At 41.0% G+C, this 22,933-nt stretch overlaps 1 protein-coding gene across 8 annotated transcripts in view; it reads right to left on the bottom strand.

The window, feature by feature from the left end:
* RARB (retinoic acid receptor beta) overlaps window positions 1-22,933 on the bottom strand; it is a 318,469-nt gene that overhangs the window by 29,574 nt on the left and 265,962 nt on the right. For all 8 annotated transcript variants that reach the window (XM_030943210.1, XM_030943212.1, XM_030943211.1 and 5 more), the window contains one exon: window positions 14,766-14,907. In XM_030943210.1, coding sequence (XP_030799070.1) covers window positions 14,766-14,907 — 142 coding nt within the window. The remainder of the gene's footprint in view (window positions 1-14,765; window positions 14,908-22,933) is intronic.

Raw genomic sequence — 22,933 nt, 5'->3', positions numbered from 1 at the left:
CTGAATTTCACATTTGTACCTCCTGGTGGCTTGTGCAATTGTGTAAAGGTGCATCTAGCGAGAGAGCTGCCAACTGACAACACGTCTGCAGAGGTTTTGCGTGCGCGGGTGCTTCGCCAGGCGCGGGAGCACATCGCCTCCCGCAACCGTAAATTGAGCTCATGGAGGCGCAGGAACAGTTGTTCCAGGCGTGTTTGAAGAAAGGGAGCTGCAGTCTTGAATCGCAGCGCTTGTCTGCATTACAGCCTCGGCAGCTTGCAGCCCTGGCCTCCCACTAGGCCAGGGACAATAAAAGCAAAGAAATAGCTCAGAATCTATTTACCTATTCCTCTGAAGCAAATGTGGAAAACACACCATTACGAGCTTACACACATTCCTTCCTAAATGCAAAAGCTTGTTCATGCTCCTACTACTACAACAAAATAAAACAGAATTGCGATTGGGAGGTTATTTCCATCTCTCAAGGTGCCAGGACTGGCACTCAAAGTGGAGGGCAGGGGGGACAGAGAGTGCACCCCACAACCACATTCAGCCGCCCTGCTCAAGCTTACCCTCCTGGCTAGCTGAAGCAGCAGGAGAAGGGAAGAACAGTATCATTTAGCCAGGTGGACCAGAAGCCCTGCTAGATCAGCCAGAAAAAATTGTCTGTTTAAGCCTCACACTGACGCACAGTCCAACACAGCTGGTGGGCACACATCTGCACTGGCCAGGGGGCTTGGATGGCAGGTGGGTTTGATTTTTTTAAAGAACAATGTGTGTTGTTAAAGCTGTTTTGCCATAATACTACAAAAAAAAAAGCTTCATCAAATGGGAAAGTAACATGCCCAAACAATACTGTTGCATCTCACTGCATTTCAGTGTGTTGTTTACATCCTTTCCCTTCCCAAAAGCTGAGCAGTTGGAATAAACAATCTGCAGATTTGTTCTTGGGGTGGAGCATTTTTTTTTAAGATTACATAGTCCTGTTTTCACCAACTGTAAACTAAGGAGAAAGCAAGGAGTGAAGTCAGGGGACTTCTTTTTCTTTCCATCTCAGGATTTCAGGAAAGCTCTGCCAAGCGAGCCAGCAGTCTCCGGGAAAGCCCAGCTGAAGCTGGCTGCTGCCACAGGTAAACAAGTTTATTCACTTTCAGCTTCAGCATCTCACTGCCCACCCCGAAGCGCTACACCCGCCAGCTGAGGCACTTTAAAGGCCTTTGCCTCCCAGGCTTTTCTTTGGATCCCTTTCTGCCCATGCATGGCATAACTCAGATCTGAGCTCCAGCCAGGCTTCACAGGCAGCAGCTGAAGCCCCAGCTCACTTTGGGATCTCTGTTCCAGGGACAGCAGCAGGCTTTAGTGGGATTCTTCAAAGTAAAAGGTGCCTGGGAGACAAGGGCTCTTGTTTTTTCCTTTAATAAATACTGCTCCATCCATAATTCACATGCAAAAATACTGCTTCTCATCTATTAGTGCAGGCTCTCCAGACATCTGTACTCCTGCTTTATGTAGAGGCAGAAGCATCACAGCATTACAGGGTCGAATTCCCTTAGCACACCTGCATCAACCTCAGCTGTTTCAGCACTCACATTATGACATGAATCACTCCACAAGCCTGCACCTAATTATCAGACTGTCTATTTTGATATACTTTATCTTTCATGTACAATGCCAAAGAAGTTCTTTAAAAATACATACCAAATATTCTTTCATAAAAAAAAAAAAAAGCTTTCTTGTCTGGGACTAAAGTTCTGAAATAGCAGGAGTAAGTGGACCAGATTATTTTAAAAAGAAGGCATGCTAGTAACTACAGAACTGGCTTAAAGAGCTTAATTCTGTCAGCCAGGGTCAAGCAGAATCAAATCCTGATTTCTCCATAAGATCTTTTAAATATCCCCAGAAAAGCCAGCACATAACCTTTTTACTTTAAGTGCTTTCACAGCACACCAGACCAGCCTGATGTAGTGATCACACAAGAAGCAAAGCAGACATTTGTTTTCAAGAAATATAAAGATACTAAGAAAAGCAGCCTTTTTATTTTTGATTTGAAATCAAAGTGATTACTGAGTACTCTGCAACTTCTAGGGCAAGATTCAGTATACACAAGGGAGTTCATTTTGAGAAGGCAAACAGGCAGCAGGTCAACACAGAGTTAACTCAATAAAATAATAATTTCTACTTGGATAAACTGACCTAGTTTTCCCAGACTTCTCCATGAAAACAAAGGATGCAACTTGGACATGAGATGACATCTGAAAGGGAAGCCAAGGGGTGGGCAAGGAGACTGAATTCAACACACAGCTGTTCCTTAAATGACAGTGGTGGTCCCCAGTTGGCACTAGAAGTGACTATCCAGCAAGGATCATCTGGCATTACAGGTGGCTGCTAACCCCGTTGTACCTCATTGATGCTGATGACAAATCTTTCACATCTGTCACCAGTGTGGGATTGGGCCCCGAACTCGTTGCACATAGGTTGGGTGCCTGTGTCCAGCTAGGATGGTCTTCTCCAAGACTGTGGCAAGTGCAAGATGAAAGATGCACTAGCAGAAGGGTTTCTATGATGTCCTCAGGATATTGTTCTAGGGTTACAACCCCCATGGGAAGTATGAGCTAAAACCTCAAGATTTCCAAAAGCAGAGGTTTATTCAGTTCCTAAAAAAGCTGATGAACATCCAGCTGCAGACCTGCCCAGAGCACCAGGCTGCATGGCAGACACAGTACAGCCAAGTCCCCCAGGGCCTGGGATGTGCAACATGGAGGACAGGAACAGACAAGGCTCCTTCCTGGCCCCCCTTGTAACTCATGCCGAGATTCTGCAAATCTGAACACAACAGACAACTCTTCATTTTGGGATTCAACCCAATGTTATTTTCAGCAAAGCTCTGTTGTGCTGGAACACATCCAACCAGCTCAAGTTAAACAATTTGCCCAGAGAAAATGTTCAATGAAGGGGAAACATAAAAGTATGCATAGAAAGAGGCCTGAATCCCCCTCTTTTCTAATCCATCACACAGCATTAGGGATTAAATACTCATTAAAAATATATATAATAAACTGTTAAGACAGGGTATCTAGTGATTCCTCTTAATTGCCTCATTTTTCCCACACCCTGGTTTCTAGGGAATATTTGTAAATATTCCTCCTCCATTAGTGCAAGGCCCCTGTTCCAGAGGGTTACCTCCCTGCCTCACTCCCCCAGCCAAGAAAGAAGACCCCAAACCTCATGGGTTTATACTGCATACCCTATGAGTGGCAGCTGATATGTCTGTGTAGTTTATGTATGTTCACACCTTACAATGTCTGAGTTCTAGCAGGAATAATGTTCCTAATAAACATGTGAAATAGCTGTAGCTGACTCAGAAAACAACAGGAAAAGTTGCCAAGAAAAGGCTTTGACTCTCTTTCGAGGACAACTAGGATTTAAGCCTTCTTCAGAACTAAAGGAATAAAATATTTACGCATATTCTCCTCTGTCCCTGTTTACTTCTCCCTGTGTTAAGAGAGAGATTTGAACATAATAGGGCTTCTTTTCTTATTAACAACTACCCTCTTGCTTCTATTGATTGTCTTTTTTATTATTTTCATTCCTTTTCCATTTAAAATTATTTCCTGGATGCTCTGATTTAATAGCAGTGTTCATCTGAAGAAGCATCCAGAGAAGGAGCAGGGGGGAAAGTATGCATTGAGCTTCTCCAAATTACTGAAAGGGAAAATCAAACATCTTTCTTGTAAAAAAGTGCTGTCAAAAGGCTCTTATGAACTAACAGTCACTTGTTCCAGAGATCTGGATCATTTGGGTTTGATCCTAGAGCTATTCAATTGGATAACCAGATGGTGCAGCAGAATACAATGCGGACTACAAGACCAGACACACACTGAACTCTGGACTTCTTCAGCAATCTTCACAAGACTCCTAATTGGAAACACGAGAGCTCCCTGCCCAAAAGAGGCAGCCTGGTACTGTCAGAGAGCAACTTAAGTTCCTCTAAACCTAATGCTTCATCTTCCAGCATCAACAACTTTCTGTATCAGAAAAAAAAAAATCATTCATTCTTGAATGAAATATTAGATGTGATGCTTTTTGAGTGTCTTTTCCCAGTTGTGTCTCCACTACAATCAACACATACCACGTCACAGCTCACCTAGAAGAAGTGCTATGGCAAGTAAGACACAGGAAAGACAGTCCTTGCAAGAAGCACAGCTATGGTGCAGTGAGGGATGCTGAACATGTGAGATGCAGCAGTTCAGTGCATAAGGATATTCACTTCCTGCTGATTTGTCCTCCTGGGCTGATGCCTCCTGCACTGGTGTTTCCACTTACAAAATTGCTAAGACCTGTGCAATGCCACTATCAGCCTTCTTGAGATAGAGAAGAAACTCTCATGTATTAACCAACATCTTATACCTAATTTTTAGAACTATAAAAATTAGATCTCAATCTTTGCCACTGGAACCTTCTCTAGAAGTAGAGTATATAAAATTACTGCACTCCATAAGAGTACAGGTAACTTCTGGATTCTGTGAAATGTAAAACTCCCCATAAACTTCAGGATTTCCTGGCAATTTCCATTTTTTCTGTCTCTCTTCCATTGTATTACTATTTCCATGTTGCAAACTGTAAATCATCTGGTTGGGAGTTAAGAACAAGGAGAGATGGGAGGAAGCAAGGGATTTGCAGCAGCACCCATTGCACCAGGGCTAAGTGACAGCAGAAAACCTGTTAATGATGGAAACAGGAGGAGACAGAGCAGGTGAAAACAGTGTCCTTGGACCAACCAGAGTGTCAAGGAATGATGTCTTCTCCTGCTCCTTCAACTGTGCAGTTATGTCTTCACCAAAACTATCTGCAAAGCAAATGGAGCTCAGATCTCTGCCAGGGACCTGGCACCCCTCAGCCATCTGACAAACTGTGTGTGCCTGCTGCTGAAAGTGTTTCTAAAACACTTTCCTTTACCACCCAGTATCATTCAATGTTTTAATATTGCAGTATCTCTGCAATGTTTTAATCCATCCTCACTGCTAAGTTTTCCTATTTAATTTAAGGCTTTTTTTCCCCCAAGCTATCAAGTTTTACAGTAAAGAGTCTCCCAGGTTCAAATACATCAAGTTCTGCCTCCAAGAAAATACTTAGGTGGAGCATCCACCTCCTTAACATAGGGAAAAAAAGAAAAAGTAAAAATGCACAACCCTATCTGCCAGTATTCCTTCTCCCCCCAAGTTTAAAGACAGCAAATGTTTAAAAATGTAATGCATTGGAAATTATAAAAATATAATACACTTCGTTAGTCTGTTATTGTCAATGGTTTGTAAAGTCCTCCCTCAAAGGATTGGACTTAAATCATTCATTAACTTAAAGCTGATTGCTCTGTCCTGCAAAGGGGGAAGAACATGGACTTCTCAGATGCAACCCAATTTCCTAACAAAAACAACCTGATGAAATTCAGTTACCAAAACAATCATACCCTAAACAGAAGTGTAAATGAATTAAATTACAAAATAAACTCCTACACCAAAGTCTAACTTTATGGAGAGTTTTAAAATTAACATTTCACTTGCTTCAAAGTTTGAAGAAAAAGAAAGAAAGAAAAGTAGGTCAGCATGTTTCCCCAGCATGTCTTTCTGACTCCATTAAAACTGTCTGTCAGATGACTAACCATGCCTGTAATCCAACTAAAAGCATGTTTGCTTTCTGTTGCACTTTTTGCCAGGGGAAAGGAAGAATTCCACTTAGCTTTAACTCTGAAATTCAGGTAAATGTCTCCAAAGTGAGACAATTTCCTCACATTTACTTACCAAATTTGTTTATATCAACAACAAGCAACTGGTTATGGACGCATGGCACTGAGAAACGATCCCACAGCTCATTAAATGCCGATAAGCCACAGGCACTGCCTGTAGGGCTTTAAGCTACAACTTGTAGAAGTCAGGTTTCAGAGCTGTTGTCTGATTGACAGACTTTTCATGAGACCTAGATTTAAACATTTAAGAGCTTTCAGAAACAGGCAAGCGTGCAAACAAATACTGGAGTAAAATAAGATGGGGCAAAACCATTTCTGTTCATTTTGGGCTAGAGGACATAAAAATTCTAACGCCTTATGATCTTTTTTTTTCCTTTTATAGAATTGGCAGCTGAGTGTTATTTAAGTTTGGATAGAAAGGGTGCTATTTCTACTCCTTGTACACCATCTACTTTAAAAAATCCTTTACACTTTCCACATGAGCGCTGAAGAACTGGAAATTAACTGTTCCGATGTATTTTAAAACGAGCATGTGATACAAAGTCAAACTAAAAACAAATCGAGGCTATTTTTAGAGCCCAGTCCTAGGGCCAGCATCGCAGCAGGAGGAGCTGCAACGTGTCAGCCGGCTTATCGCAGGCACGGCAGTGGAAAACTCCCTCTGCTCTAACAATTCATCCAGCAGATGAAAGCAAGAGCCTGACAGCAGCAGAGGGAAATCAATGGCCTCCTCTACTTATGGAGAGATCTTCCTAAAGAGTCTTTGAGCGCTTACTGGTTTCTGAGGGCCTGCTTTCCATCTTCCACACCGTCAGCACGGGAGCTGCTCTCTGCAGAGAGGCCAGTGAAAGCTTTGCTTCTTGGCCTTTCGCAGAGGCACCTAGCCCGTGCAAGACTGTCTCCAGCAAAGTGATCAGGAAAACAAAAGTTTGCGGATATAAACCAGCAGGAAGAGATACACACTCTTCCATTTGTTTCTTCTGAGGAGAAGGACCAAATAAGCCTCTCCTTTGATAGAGAGTCCTTCAGGAACATTTGGGTTGCTGCAGTTCAGGCTTCCCAGAACTCTTGGGAACAATTTACTGCATTTCTCATGAACCTTGGCTACTGTAGATAACATTTTCAGGTTGGCCTGACAACCAAATAAGCCATGTTTAGCTTCAAGGCCCAGAACACTGGCAATTTGCTCGTTCCCAGACTGATATTTATCTCATTGACATTTCTCCATCCTTCGGATTCAACATCCAAAAAAAAAAAAAAATAGTAGTGGGGGGAGAGCATTCAAAGGGAGAAAAAAGATACCAGAGAAACCACAAGGGCTAGTAGAAAGCACAAGCTACACGGCACAATGGCAATTAGAAAGAGAGATGCAAAGATGCCCCGCATCCCCAAACAACAAAATGATCCAAATGGGGAATAGGAAGCAGTGAACTGAGTGCATAAAGGAAGAATGGAAGCTCTGAAACAAAGCTTTTGAGGTCATGGGATTGGGGTCTCAGCAGTTATGTCCGCATGACAAAGCAAATGTGGCCTCAGCATCATTCTTAGGAGAGCAAAGACTGGGAAGGGACTGGCTACCTCCAGGTTTCCCATCTGCTCTTACAGCAGCATTGCCCGGCACAGGACAAGGCAGAAAGGATAACCAGGGTTTTCCTTGCCATGAAAGCAGCTGGGATACTAAACTGAAGAAGAGGCAAAGGCAACCTGCAGTGGCAATGCAAATGCATAGAGCCAGTGTCTTCACATGTATAATTTGGAATAATGCTATAAACCAAAGCAGGGGATGAGAAATAACAAAAAGAGCAAGATCTGTGTTGAGAAGTGATTTTGTAAGAGATACCTGCCCAAAATGCCTTTTACTGGGAAACTGATGGAAAAGAAAGCATCTGATGACTCCTAAAACACCTCAAAAGTGTAAAATGAAAACTAAGACCTGTGTCAGTGCCAACTGTTCTCAAGAAAAAGCCCCATCTCCAGAGAAGGACTTTCTCATAAGGTGGCACATGGCAGGACTGCCACAGAAACCTGAGCTGCAAGCACTAACAGACACACTATGGGCTCCTTTAAAATAAGGATGGCTTCATCAAGGTCTGTGGACTTTGCTAGAGCACTGAACAGTAGCGAGCACTTCTCTGGAGTGTGCTGCAGGTCTAAGCAGAAATTAGACTGTGTGTGCATTATGCTTTTCTCAGGCTCTAGTTACCTTAAGTTTCACCTGTAATGAAAGAAAAACTACTTGTACAAGAACTCTGTGCCACTCAGCTGAATAACTTCCACAGGACAAGACGGAGAGCCTTTCAGAAAGTCCTTTCCTAAAGCACATCTCTTTTAGAGCATGGTTGCGTGTGGTAGTACAAATGATTAGTGTAATAACTTTAGAACTGTCACAAATTTAATAAAACACCTTGTTAGGCAAAAACGTAAGAAAGGCACACATTTACAGTCATCGAGGACTAGGATTGATGGATGCAGACAAAGGCTGCAGAGAGCACACGAGCCCTGGTAACTCCTGCCAGGATCTGTGTTGTCATAGAGACAGAAGAGAGCGTTGAAAAGTTCACAACGGTAGCTATACCTTAGCGAATAAGTCTTAATGTAACTTCCAGCTGAGGACATGTAATCAATCTCTGTATGAGCTTATTGAAGGAATTCCCTTTATGCTTACTCAGTCCTCAAGAGCTCAAAATGAGGGAAAATATTTTAAAATATATATTTTACTACTTTTGAAGACAAGCCAAGTGCTTCTTTTGGACTGGAAGAGTAGGGATGGTAGTGGCAGGAAGATAACAGTTTCTTTTGAAAAATAAATTAGATAAAACATGAAAAACTTGATATTCAATTTAAAAAAATTCCCAAACACTAGCACCAACCAAAAGAAAAAGCACGAAAATAGTAATTCTAGAACAGCCTGGCAAGTTTGGCCACATGCAGTTTCTTCCCCTCTCCCCAGACACTTTCCCAGCAAAGGTGGTTGTAGCTGTGGCATTTCACTGCTGCTCTTCTCCTGTTGGGCTCAATCAACTCATCCCCTTTTACATCGCAAAACACAGGACTTTCCCTGTTCTCTCTTCCCTCTCCATGCCTTTCTCCTGGCATCTCCCTCTCCAGTGGCATTTGACCCCTGGTTTACCTTCCTCAGGGCAGCAGCACCCCATGACCTTTCTCGGGTCCCTGCTCCGGGCTGTGTCCCACCACTTGGGAGGTATGGGACACTGCAGCCCACAACAAGCAGCACAGAAACAGTGCCAGGGGTTGTTTATTGGCCGAGGTCTTCAATTCTTAGCTTACACAATTATGGGGTTTCTATGCAAGGAAGGGGGAAAAAATTTGCAGCACTAGCATGCTGCAGTTTAAAGTTACAGCTATTTGCATAATGCCTGAAAAGGCAAGGAATAGAAGAAAAAGAGAACATTAGGATGCTATTCTTACTTTTCCCTAACATTTTAGGATATAAAGATCAGACTAATTACCAGACAGTCTTGAGCTGAGCAGGGTTCACTAATCACACTCTGCTTGAGGAATTAGGAGAGAATTTACTTAGCCACATCATGAAAGGTGCCAATAAATTGTTCAGCTGGAGAGTTAACATAATAAAAAAAATCATTTTTTATGTTATTTTCTTTAGCAGTTTATTAATTGCTGCCTGAAATACTTTTCTGAAACACAACGAGCTGCAAATGAATTCATGGGCTATTAATCTGCTGTACATGGCACTGGAGGGAAAGCTCATTAGGTGAGTTGATGCAATTACTGCTATTACATAACCATCTTCACAGAACATAGAGTAAATTATGGATAATAACATTCAATCTAAGTTGCTCCTTTAAACATTAAAGCTGGCAAGTGAAAGCTATGCAAAATCAGGGGTAAAGGCTAAAACACAGAAGAAGCAGACCCCAGAAGGAGAAAGGAAAAACAGATCTGCTTCTTTGAAGACAAAAAAATGATGTGAAAAGCAAGAGATGTTTATTTAACCATGGGAAACAATGCACAACAAGTAGAACCCAGTTCTCTACAAGAGAATTTTAATTGTATGTAGATCATTTTCAGCCAGCCAGCATAACAAAGTGTGCATTATCACTGGCAGAACACAGGCTGACACTAGAGCACTGTGGTTTTTATTGCAGGGAAGACCCTTCCCTATTACCTTTGCTGTCATCTTAAAACAATCTCCCCATCAGTGATATTGAGGGTTTGGCATTAACTTTTAAAAGTTCCAAATTTTTCAGCCTAAACAAAAGAAATTACAAAATTCCTCATCTGATTAGCAACTGAAAAAAAAAATCTCCAAAACAACCTGTCCTGAAAAAGCAGAATTAAAAAAATGTGATCTCTATACCTTGGGCATAGCTTCCCCACTAACTACATTCTCCAGTTCTTAATTTAATTGGTATTTTCACAGTTTACATTTTTCTACTTTCAAAGCACTTACAATACAAGGTCTCCCAGCCCCTGTGAAAAGACATAATTTTCATCTCTCAAGATAGGAAAGACAGAATAATCAGCTTGTAGGGTTTAGAGAGCGGAATTAGTCCCAGAACAGAATTCAGGGGTTTGTGATTTCTACTCTGATATTTAGCTCCCGCCTCTTGAGAAAGCAAGTTAACAGACAAGGCAACTACTCTGGAATTTTTGAAAAAGCCCCCAGCCACTCTGTGGTATTTAGGCATCCAGTTAAAAATCTAGCCTGTAGCAAAGCAGAAACAATTCCTAAATCCAGTGCTTCCTGTTGGCTAAAAAGAATAAAACAACCTCAGTACAGTTCTGACTAACATCTAAATAAAGATTGCATGCATTCTAATTAATTAACTTTCAAATGACATCAGTGAAATCTGCATGAACTTCCCAAATGCAACTATGCAGACTAGCCCTCCACTTAGCCACTCACTGTGGATGGAATCATGCTTCATTAAGGAGACTGAAAAAATTAAAGAGAAATAAAAATACAAACATGACAGTTCTTTAAGTTGATGTTTCCTGCTCGCCAATTTCAACTAGAACGAAAATAAGTAAATCCATTCACTTTATTGTTCAGCAGCAGAATGTAATCACATGTTCCAAGAAGCATGAACATTTAAATATTATGAGACTCAAGTCTGTGACAAAGAGTAACAGACATTTCTGGGCAAGTTTAAAAAATCCCCAACAAATACAGAGCACAGAAACCAGATTCTCTCCTCTTCATTATAATTTCCCTGCATTCCCTCCCTTCCTCCTTCCCTTCCTCCAGAGAGGTTAATTGTAAGCAGATTTGCAAATCTGAACATTGTTCAGTGCACTGAAGTAATCTGGAACAATTCTGTGCCTTTATAAACACAATTTCACTCTATTAGAGCTCACTGCAGACAAGATTTATGCCAGTATAAAGAGGGCTTCTCTGTATCACATCCTAGTACGTGGGTTGTGTCTGAGGGGACCCCAAAGATCATCAAGTACAGTGACAGTCCCTGCAGCCTACACAGTTTATGAAAAAGGATGGAAGTTGAAGAGCTGCTGGGCTAAGCTGGGCAGTTGTGGCAGAAGGGAGCTCCATTTTCTTCCCCCTTATACCCTACAAAAAATCCAGTTTAGGCTCTCTTTATGAGCAGGCTTCACCTTACAAAGTGACTGTTGCAGTGTCCTGCTTGAAAGAGTCCATTCCTGTGGGACAGTTTTGCCCAGCTTCCTGTGTGCTCCCTTAATTGCAGGAGGCAGCGCCGTACGTGTGACCCCTCGGCAGCTCCTGAGCACCCAGGGAACAGCGAGCTGCTGGCGGGCACCTGGGGTCATGCTGAGGATGGGGCTTCAACAGCAGCATAGAGATCACGTAATAGAAGGGCAAAGGTTAGTTTCCTAAGGCTCTCCATCACATAATGAGCCACTGTCAGCCTGTGTAGCCTTCTCACTTCAGCAGCAGCAAGAAAAGAATCTTGCGGGATCACCGTTTGTCTCGACGTGGTGATTCAAACGCCAAACAGACTGGGAGGCTACACAAAGCACAGAAGTGGTTCAGAGTGGGGTCCAGAGCCTCAGCTGCACCTCCAGTGCCCTAAGCACTCCTCTACAGGAGCTGAGGTGGGACAGCCATATAACAACGCCCAAACCTGATGCGGTGCTGGTGGAGGAACTGGCTCCAGGCCCTGAACCGGGAGCTGCAGCTCAGGTTTCGGGGACAAAGCTCTGGAGTTTCTGAAGGAAGGGTATCTGATTAAAGACAGCAGGGTTTTATTTCAAGCTGTGTTTTGTCCTGTCGTAGGATGATAAGGCAGTCATCACTAAGTTGTTTCCCTTCACACTCTTTGTCTTGCCTATCTGGAGCACAAACTTTTTGCAACAGGGACTACACAATGAAGGATGGTCCCTACACTAGTGGGATCCAGTTTCAGCAGGTCTTGCAGATATTATCACAAGGCAAACAGCTCCACTCCTGCCCTGGAGGTAGTGTAGTTACTGACCTCTTGATCAGATCTGGGGAGTAAAATGGGGTCGAAGATAGCTTTTTTCCCCCTACATGAACAAAACAACCTATAAAGAAATGCAAATTTGGTGCATTCCTTTATCATCTCGCTTCATTCTCTGAAACAAGATAAAAGCATACAAGAAATGCTCAGTATCTCTTCTCTTTCAAACACCGTACCCCCATTCTTAAACCTCTACTTATCGCACTGGCTATGCACCCAGTTCCCATCTCTCCTCTGATGTTTGTGAGGAACACTCATTAAGCTCAAAGGAAGCTGCACATGCAGGTATTTTTGCATGCCCTTTAAAGACAGAACAAATAAACACAGGACTGCAGCTTTTAAGCACAGATTACTCTGTATACTGAAAACCAGTATCTACTCCTCCTTAGCTCCTGGGAACAGACCTTGGGGTTTCTATTTGCAGGTGCCATCATGATTACTTTCCCCAACTGGGACTGGTTTGAGCATTGTAGGCTTGTTTTCCTGTGAGATTTCTCTGATACTTTTTTCTGTCCTTTGTTCATGGCTTTCACATTACAAGATAACAGAACTGTAAGAAGACAAAAAAATAAAATGTGAATAATGCACTGGGGAAAAAGAAAAACCTATATCTGGTAAGAAAAAGCTGAATGACAGATGTGCCTTTGTTTACATAAACTTCTAAAGAAATGGAGTTAAAACCTAGAGATATGTATGAAAGAAGGTCAGATAAGAAAATAGTTTCTCAAATCTCTTAAGAGATGAAAAGCCTGTTTATGAAGGGATAACACAGAATCACTTCAGACTTAGCTCTTAAACCCAGAAGACAAGACACACTGCATTCAAACTGATGACATTTAAAATAATTTCTCTGTTCCCTTGCAAATGCCTTCTACAGAAATGCAGCCAGAGGACATCCCTCACTTCTCCCCAGGATCCTCTGTTCCCCCTCCAACCTGTTATCCCCGTTTCGGTGCCTGTAGAATTTTGAGATAAAGGCAACTGCCAAAGGGCAATTTCACTTAGTTCACCCCAGAAAACAGGCAGAGCAAAACATTAATTCCTGCTGGCAAAGCTCCAGCTACCCTATGGGAAAAAACAATCCATCACCTAAAAGGCAGTAAGTCTTTCTAGTTTATCCAAAGTAACTTTGGTTAACGTGTTGGAAATACTGCTGATACTTCCAAAACCTACTCCAATGTGACGTTACAACATTTAATAAGATTACTATTTCACGTCAGCAATAAAGTCCTTAGGAACACAAGACCCTCAGGTGAGAAAAGTGCTTTTTCTTCTCTTCCAAACGACATCATACTGTTTTTATTTTAAAAAAAAGAAGTTTCACGTGCACTTCATATGCAGTGAGATAGCTATCAATAAAATCTTCCTCATTCAATCTTCTATCTTTGCATTTTAGCCTACGTTCTCCTTTATTCCCATCATAGTCTCCACTCCAACAGATCTATACCTAAGTACAGATAAGTGCACTTCAGGTACACAAGAAAACTAAAAAACCCAACACAGACAGTGAATTAATGGAAATCCTAAGACCTCCTCCCTCAGTAGCTTGAAACTTTCCAATAACCGTAACTTCGCATTTTCATGAAAAGGAGCTGGAAACACAGCACAATGGTCCAAAGGATGTATCTGGTTCTTTCTCCACTTCTCAACACTCTTTCTCTGAGAGGAAAGAGAAGGTGGGAGAGAGAAAGGCATACAGTGAGGAGGGACAAATGTAACTGTAATACTTCTAGCTCCTGACCAAGTACAGAGAAGGGAACTACTGGGATGCCCCACACAATTCAGAGATGTAAAATGCTGAAGATGAGAACCAGTTTAAATCACAGTTCAGACATAAATGCCTCATCATCATCAATTTTTCTTTTTCTTTGATCTTACACTCTCTCCAAGAAACTCTTGAGGGTGAAATAAAGTTAAAAACTGGTTGGGCAATTTTCCCTCCTCTCTTATGCATACATTGCAAATTTCCGTAGAGGTTATTACTGGTATTGACCTACTGACACCAGGAACATCGCTGATAGAGGTAAAAACCCTCAACAATCAAACAGATCACTACACCAGAGACTTCTTTGCTACTGTAATCAATCCAATCAAAAATGAGAAAGTTTCAGAAACATTACCCCATGGGATCTGAAAAAAGCATTTTTAGCTATATTTTCAGACTTGATGGGGATATCAAAAAACTGGAAAAAGAGAGTATCACATATTTCTACATAAATATTTTAAAATGTTAATTTAAAGGGCAAACCAGAGATTTCTAGTAAAGAAGGGAGGGAGACGAAAATCCTTTGGGGTTTTGGTGTGCTTTGCATAGTCAGGTTTACTGGCTTTGCAGGTTTAGAGAAGAGCATTTACCAGCTCGTTTCACCTTTCAGACAGGGTCCAGGCAGAAAGAACACACAGCTTTTAGGCTGCAGTGTTAAGGACTCAGAAGTCTGTAAATACAGGTCTAAAGTTGTGTACCAAATTCATACTATTTTTCCTCCATTTGAATGCAGATATTGGCTTCAATCACATAATTGCATAGTCTTTTCTTTTTCCTTAGGACTGACTGCCACATATACCTAGGACATGACAAACAATATATTGTTTCTGAGACAACTTACATTCTTTGGACATTCCTACTTCAAAGCACTTCTGTAGTCTGCAGTACTGGCAGCGATTTCTGGTAACTTTATTGATAACACAGTTTTTATCTCTGTGACATGTGTAAACCATGTTCTTCTGGATACTCCTGCGGAAAAAGCCCTGGAATCAAGAAAAAAAGAAATCAAGTAAGCTTCTGAGCTTTCCATGAACCACAGAGACAGGCACAAATGTTGCTTTAAAATAACAAAACTAATTCAAAGTTATGGCTGGAGTATGGCATCTTTAAAGACTCAGTCTTAATATAATTTAGTACTGTTTGTTGCAACATAAGACTCATCTCCTAAATAAAAACTAATTATCTAATGCAACCTAAGGCCAAAATAAACAAAGCTAGAACTAGTAAGAGCATTCAGGAAATTAAGTCCTAGATTTTACAAAAAAGCTCAACTAAAAATTGTTTGAGCTTATGAATGTAAGTAATGAGTTGGGTAAACAACAGCCTTCCTAACAGATCCACTTGGAAGTCAGACACTCATCCAATAACAAACAGACTCACTCAGCCTGAAGGTCCCATCTATTTTTGTTACTGCAGAGACTCTCTAGTTTGAAGGCTGCACCTCAAAAGAGAAATAATCTGAAACGCAGGTCTCTTAACTGCTGAAACTCCTACAGCAATTAATGAGGCTTCTGCAGGTGGAAGAGTTCCAGTATCAGGTTATTGAGTTGTGAACTTGTAAAAGTTGCCAATTACAGCACTTTTTTCTTACTCAGATACAGCTGTGAAAATAATCAAGTAATTACAATGATCTTGAACAAAAATTAAAGAAACCTAGAGGTCTGGTTTGTACTTAAGGAACACCATTTAACTGAAATCCTCCTTCAACAAGTGAAAAACAGAAAAATAGCCATAAATGGTAAGGTTAGATGGCACAGAAAAAAGGCAAAACCCAAGTTAATTTCACTAAACCCCAAGCTTTAGATAATATCATGTAATAATGAAGAAAAAAAAAAAAGAGGATTACTTTAAGCATTTTAGAGCTCAACCCACAGATATTCAGGAAAAGTATTTCTGCAACCGACATTTGGAAATTTGACAGCACTATTTAACCTTCTCACTCAGATTTTGAAAATGGTTTCAGCAAGCAGGGTCAAATTTCAGTCAACATCACAACATTATGGAAGAATAGTTAGCAATTTAATATTTGTTGGAGGGCTTGAGAGGTTAAAACTCTTCAACCAGCCACATGTTTACACCCTACAGGGAAGCTGTAAACTTGATGCTGCAGACTATAGCTCTGTGCCCACAATGCATTACTCTAAAGATGCAATCATGGTAAGCTATAAAATTGGCTCTCCTCAAGGCGCTCACCAAGATACGTGTGCAGCTCAAGAGACAAAACTCCCATCATTCAGAGATGACTGAGAGACTTTCTGGCTATATGATCAGGGAGTGGTAGGGCAGGCAGTAAGGGCTGGTCATAAATTCCTTGCACAACCAACGTGCTATAGATGCTAATGTTATGAAAATACTTCAGATTCACTCAGAACTGAAAAATGCCTCCTTAATCACGTAACCCCTGGCAAAAGTTTTCTACAGCTCTTGCACAGGCAAGCCTCGTCCTGAGGTTAGCTCTTCTGATTTAGGAGATATTTATTACTACCATCAAAGTGGTAAATAAAAACTCTCCACATCTTTTCCTTAACTACTGGACCCAGAAGAAGAATTTAAAGCTATTTGTTTGGATAATTAAAACCTTTCAAGTTATTAATAAACACTGCTATTTCATATTCTACACTTCTGATCATTAACAGTGCTTCAATTGTTGCAATGGCAAGTATGGCAAGTGTATGCACATTTGTTTACTTCCAAAAAGAAAATCTATGGCAATATTCACTCCTTTCTTGCTTTGATATTCCCCTGTGATGCCTGGCTCTGGGATAATTGCTGATATGGCTAACATCAATAGTGAGGCATCTATGGCATCTATTTTGGTTTAATTCAACAGGCAGAAAATGTGAGCTGTGCTGTCTCTCCACAGCATATTTGGTCATCTCTTTCTAGCTGGAAAGACACAGGACAAGCCAAAACTGGCAACTTCTATGGCAGCCACCCAGCCTAATCCAGTGCTGCTGCAGGTGATTTAACACCCACAGCCACCAATGGCATTACTCTCCTACTAACAGCCTGACAGAGCAAGAAACAAAATGGCCCAAATGAACAAGTCACCCAATACTGGGAAGAGACAGTCTTCTCCAAATGCATCTGTACTCTACCAAAATATAGCCAGTAGCTAATGGCACCTACTGATCAGTTGCTCTGATATACAGCTGCAGGGTGTGCATCCTTATAAGCCAGGGTTTAATTACAGCCCATCAGGAAGGAAAGCAGAGGAGGCTGCCTAAGTCCTTACCAGACAAACTTGACCACACAGTGCAGCTGAAAAATGTGATCCATCTGCAGACAGCAAGTATAAAGCATTCATGAACTCATTACTAATAAAAAAGGCTTAAGAAGAACAAATTTGGAAAAAGCAGATCTCCAGATCGAAATGAAGACAGTTTCCTCATCAGCCTAACCTCCCCAGGCAATGTCCTCCACAGACTGAAAGATATAGAGGAGGATACTAACTGTGGAAGCTTTGACTGCTGTTTGACAAATTACTTTTTAAGAACTGTATCTGATTTTCTTTCTGGACTTAATCATGGAACATAAATAAAAATGAACTTGTTTACACAAAATATTCAGGTGAAAAAAAGGTGTAATGTGGTCCTGGTCAAAGCTAAGGACAGGATTCTCAACAATGTATTAGTGCCCACTCACAAGTATTCTTCTCAAAGTCAGTGTTGGGATACCATTCCTTGTAACATTTGTGATAAACTCATTTTAAAAGCTCAGCAATACATCATCAAAAAGATTCAATTTTTAAATTTTCCTCTGGACAGGCACTAAGATTATAATTATCTTTGCACACAAACCCCAAACCAAGCCAGGACAGGAGCTCAGGCACTGGTGGATGAGGAGCACCATTTGCTCAGCACTGGGGCTCAGTTTCCTCACCCACCCCCAGAAGCCTGGTGTGGTGCAGCCACAAGTTATGCATGGCATGGCAAGCAGGGCCATGCTCAGAGATACCTCCTGAATCTGGGCTGAAAAACAGAGTGTCCTGTCTTTCCCTCTGCAGGGGTTTGGACCCCGACTGCAGCTCTGCAGTGAAAGAAAACTGCGCAGTGCCACGGAGATGGCACTTGCTGCCCAGTTAAACAGAAAAGCACATTTAAACCCTTTCAAGGCTGAGTTCCAAATAGCACAGGTATAATAACCATGGCCTTTTCACTAAAAATACTGAATTTAGAAGTAAGCTTACATTTTCCTCCAAGTGCTTTCTGTCAAATGACTCCCATCTGATCTCACAATCCCAACAGTTTCTTCAAAAACCAAGAAAATCCAAACGTGACGTGATGTTAAGAAGTTGTCAGAAACTTCAGAGACTGAAAACCACCGCTGCTTATAAATTAATCAACTTCTAGTGCCTATTGGCTCTTGGAAAACAATATACTGGCAACAGTAATTCAGTCACCTCAAAACGATTCTGTTTGGCTGAATATTTACATGAGCCATTTTTTATGCAAATATTTTAGCATCCCGTCCAAATTAACACCCTGTGATGAGAGATGAGACACTCCAGTGCCAAAAACAATCACAAATGATTTTTTCTTTGTAATTTAAAAAGCCTTATGAATATAAAAAAAATCCCATTCTGTGAGACATACAGCATTACTGTCATACATAATTGTTTTTGATAGCATCTACAAAGTACTTGAATTTTAAGGAGCAGAAGCTACTGAAGGCCTATCAGGAACAGTGATTTACTCCGATATTCCTTTTATCCACAACTTTTGAAAGGAACATGTATCTTGTGTTTTTATTTTAGAGAAGACAAAGCTTGTGGAAATCACACTTTTGAATTAATTCTGTTTTTCTGAGCTGCTTTTATCAGCATCCTTTACAGAGAACATTTTAGACCAACGCTTCAATTTTTAATCTCATCTTTTCTGTGTATCATGCCACGTTCCTCCCAGGCCCACCAATCTTGTTATCTTAATGGATGACAGATAGAGTATCACTCTGACCATGCCACATTAGGCATCCTCATTTACCGAGTGCAAGGAAAAAATGCTGAGTATAAATTATTCAGAAATCTATTGTATCAGCGTGTGTTCCCTGAGCATCCACCAGTGGCAGAGCAGACAGATTATTTTTCACTTTTAATTGTGTTGATATCTTACCTGCTGCACTGAAAGCAGAGAGTGATACGTGAAACCATATGTATCAAGCAGCAAACAAACCTGGTTTCCTAGATCTACTGCATAGAAGTAAATAATCTATTTAATCAATCCAACCTCAACTCAACACTGAAGAAACCACCTCGTCCCATTCACCACTTTTGCAGCAGTTGCCTGTGAATGAGTCAAACTTTGAGAGCTCAGTAAAAAACAGAGTGCACACAGAGAATATTAACTATTTCAGTAATATTTTGAATGCTATTATGCCAGTGGCTATCTGAATACAAAGGACCTCATTAAGGATGAGCCTTCAAGACAAAGTTAAGTGTTTAAACTTATGAAGTCTTATGGATTTGTTAGCATGAACTGCTACCCTCACATATTTGATAGGGAATCTATATAACTCCCTCTCCTTCACTGTCCAGTTGATTTTGGCAGGGCAGATGACTTAGAGCTCAAGTTATGCACATGCATGAAGAGACGGATCATTTGATCACAATGTCTTAAAAATATTTTGCCAGCACAGGGCATGCCAAGTCTTATTTGCAGGCATAGTGGGCTTGCAAGCTGAAAACTTGCACTGCAAGCCAGGGACAGGGTAATCAGCAGAGAAGGGCTATTGCAAGCTCAATCTGTTTGAACAGCCTGCTCACTTCATCTGGTTCAGCTTTGATTACCCCCAAATACAGGCAGCCAGCTATGACTCCTGCAGATTTAGAGGCCATTCTTTGGTAAATTTGCAAAATAAGCTTCTGAATGAAGCATATTGCTACTTTATAGTAAAAAAAAACAAAGGAGTAGGAAGGACTTTTCCATGGTACAGTTTATCGGTCATTTATAAACTCTGACTGAGCTCTGAGAGGAAAGATAAATACCAGTAGCAGCTGAAAAGAAAATCCAGCCCACCACACACCTGAGACCACTGCACTTCGCTTTATTCTGAAATAGGGGCTGTGCAAATAAGTGCACTTTTTACAAAAGAAATGTTTGTGATGGATGGCTTCTTTTCAATCTCTCTGTTTTAAAAATTTAAGTTACCCTCTGTCCTTGCTAACCCTGTAAAATATATTTAGAGAAGGTCAAGCTCCCATTCCTGCTCTCTCTGGAGCATCAACAGACATTTAAGGTATCTCTCAGTGATGGGATCTGCACAAAACTGCTTTGTTCTGTGACCAGGGAATTGCCCAGGTACATGCATGAACTAAATGTAGTTTTCAGTATTTTTAACAACTAGTGGCAGCAGTCAGTGAACAAAAAGCCCCTGCCTCACCAAATCCTGGTAGGCTCTACAATCAAGCTGGGACAAAGACATGCAATTTTTAGTTGTTAACCAGGAATATTTACTCTGAGAGGCCTAGGTAACATGCAAACCTGCAACTGGAGTTGCATAGAAAGGCTTACAAAAGATCTACAGCCCAGCATATGCTGTTCAATGATACCATACAGACAAAGACACTCAAAATGGCTGCAGCCAGAACAGGAGACCCCACAAGTGACGAAAACTACCAAAGCAGCTATCTAAAAGGAAGCTCAAATGAGCTTATTCCCAGTTGCACAGCACTTTTCCAGGATGTCTGCACTGTCTATCACACTTTGGAAGTCACACATTGCAGAATAAACAAATTAATTGTCTGACATTGTGGCTGGAAACCACTGCTGGCACAAAATGGAAGCAGCTATAACAATAAGTAAAGGAAGGCTCACTGCCAGAAAGTAGGGAAATTGTGCTGATGATGTATGTCAGGGCAGGACAGGAAGGTCTTTGCAAAAACAAATTTCAATAGCTGGTAGAGAGCACCTAGAAATGCCAGCCAGCCAGTGGTGGAGGAACTCAGCACCAGCCCGCCCTGGGAAGGGCACTGGCTTTGTCTGTCATTGCTGGTATTTCCAGCTTGCCATCCACACCTCTGCTTGTCTAGCCATTTATTCTGCAGATGAAGAGCAGCCCTAAGATTCTATGGTCAAAGAAAGCTAAATTTGCTCTTGAAACCAGTGTGGCAGTGAATTTCATTATTTTTAATCAACAGAACTCAAAATTCAATAAAAATAAGCAGCTGCCAACCCACATCTTACATATGGAAATACAGACCTCTGGATTTAAGAGCAATCCACTATGGGCAAAAAAAGGTCAATTATTTTTTCATTGTTATAACACAAATGGAAAAGTTTGAAATATCTCAGGGTTTTCTAATTTCTTAAAAAGAGAAAAGGACATGGATAAGCAGATGAGGAACATGTTGCTCCTCTCTAAGCTACCACAATGGGGATACTCATCTGCAACTACCAAAAAATTAATCTGCAAAGACAGAGCAGGCCACATTTGATAAATCCTAATAGTTTCTAAGGTGAAAAATGTCTTATCGGCTTCACAGGACAAAAAAAACAAACTAATTCTGGTGATAGAGCTTGAAGAAAACTGTTCATGGAGCTAGTAATGCCAATTAGCTATTAGCCCCTGGGGAGGCTGGAAGTATTACCATTTTTTATTGTGCCGCTTGCCAAAACATATTTTGATTCCACAAACCTTGGTTTAATGTAAAAAAACATTCTATAAACCATCATTCTATAAAACCACCCCCCATTTTCTGGGGAGTTGGAAACACTTCTGCTGGCCAGCTGGCAGAGAGGCAGCTACCAATAAAACAGGGGAGATGTATTCCATCAAGTGCAAATCTGCAACAACCACATTCTTCCAGCGAGGGTACCACGGCATCCCTAGGACTACGCACGTATTTTTCCACAATTTCGATTTTCACTGAACTCCTGACCTTTTTAGCAAACATGTCAAAGTCTCCAGACAGAACAGTCATCACCTTGAAACAATATGTGAGGGGAAAGAACGGCTGAGATTTTCTGCTTCTCCACTTCAGTGATTTAAACGGAGAGGAAGGCGCTGGTATGCGCTTCCATCTGCTTTTTTCAAATTAAGAAAAAAAAGGAGATGGAATGTATATAATTAAAAAGTTACAGTTAACTTCCTTTCAATCGTGTCTGTAGGATGATTTTTGGCCTGCTATGAAACTCCAGATGGGAAGAGTAATGAATATAATTTAATACAAATAACAGGAGATCAAAGAAGTGCTTTTCTGAGTTATTTCACACAGTTTAATGGAGAACTCAGGAATGAATTTTTGCATTTTGCTGTTGTTTTATATTTTTGTTTATGCAAATCAATTCCCTTTAACCAAATTTGTGAAGGATCAGACCTATAACCCAATAAAACAATAAAATGTCACTAGGATGGTTGTACAACTGGCTAGCACTTATCCAAAAGGCTGTATGTTGCTAACTGCTCATAGTTTTTTTCCTCTCTTCCCCTCCAGTGCCTCAGGATTTATACCACCAATTAAGACAATAATGAGTGCCCCAGGTTGACCTCCCAGGAGCAGGAATTAATTAAGCGCAGTATTTCTTCGTAAAGAATGACACTTTTCCAAACCATTTATGTAGCTGCCCTCCCGCATGGAAGCACGGTATCACAGAAGACTTTTCAAATTGTTATCCCTCAATTGTATGACTGATTTTGGTTTACAATCATAATTTGTGTCTTTGTTTTTATCCACTGGGTTTTCGGATGGCTGGAGAGGGGCACCATCTTCCATGGACAATGTCACAATTTTACTAGGAGACACATAGGTTGGTTGTTTCAGTTTTATTGCACAGAGCTACAATGGAAAGACATTGAACAACAGCTACTCTAACAAAGTAGTGGACCTCCTAGTAAAAACAAACAAAAATCTCCACCAAGCTATGCCCCTGCAGTGACATGCAGATTCCTGCAGCAGGCAGGACAAGGAAAAGACTCATGTTAGCTATGCAATTACCATGCTGCAATTACTTGTAGCAGTCTCTCAAATTAACCTCTCCATTTAGCTGCTTGGCAGAGATGGAAACATGAAGA

This window comes from Camarhynchus parvulus, chromosome 2, assembly GCF_901933205.1.
Source record: "Camarhynchus parvulus chromosome 2, STF_HiC, whole genome shotgun sequence".
Taxonomy (NCBI): domain Eukaryota; kingdom Metazoa; phylum Chordata; class Aves; order Passeriformes; family Thraupidae; genus Camarhynchus; species Camarhynchus parvulus.
The sequence above is the reverse complement of the archived record's forward strand: the minus strand, read 5'-3'. Positions and strand labels throughout refer to the sequence as shown.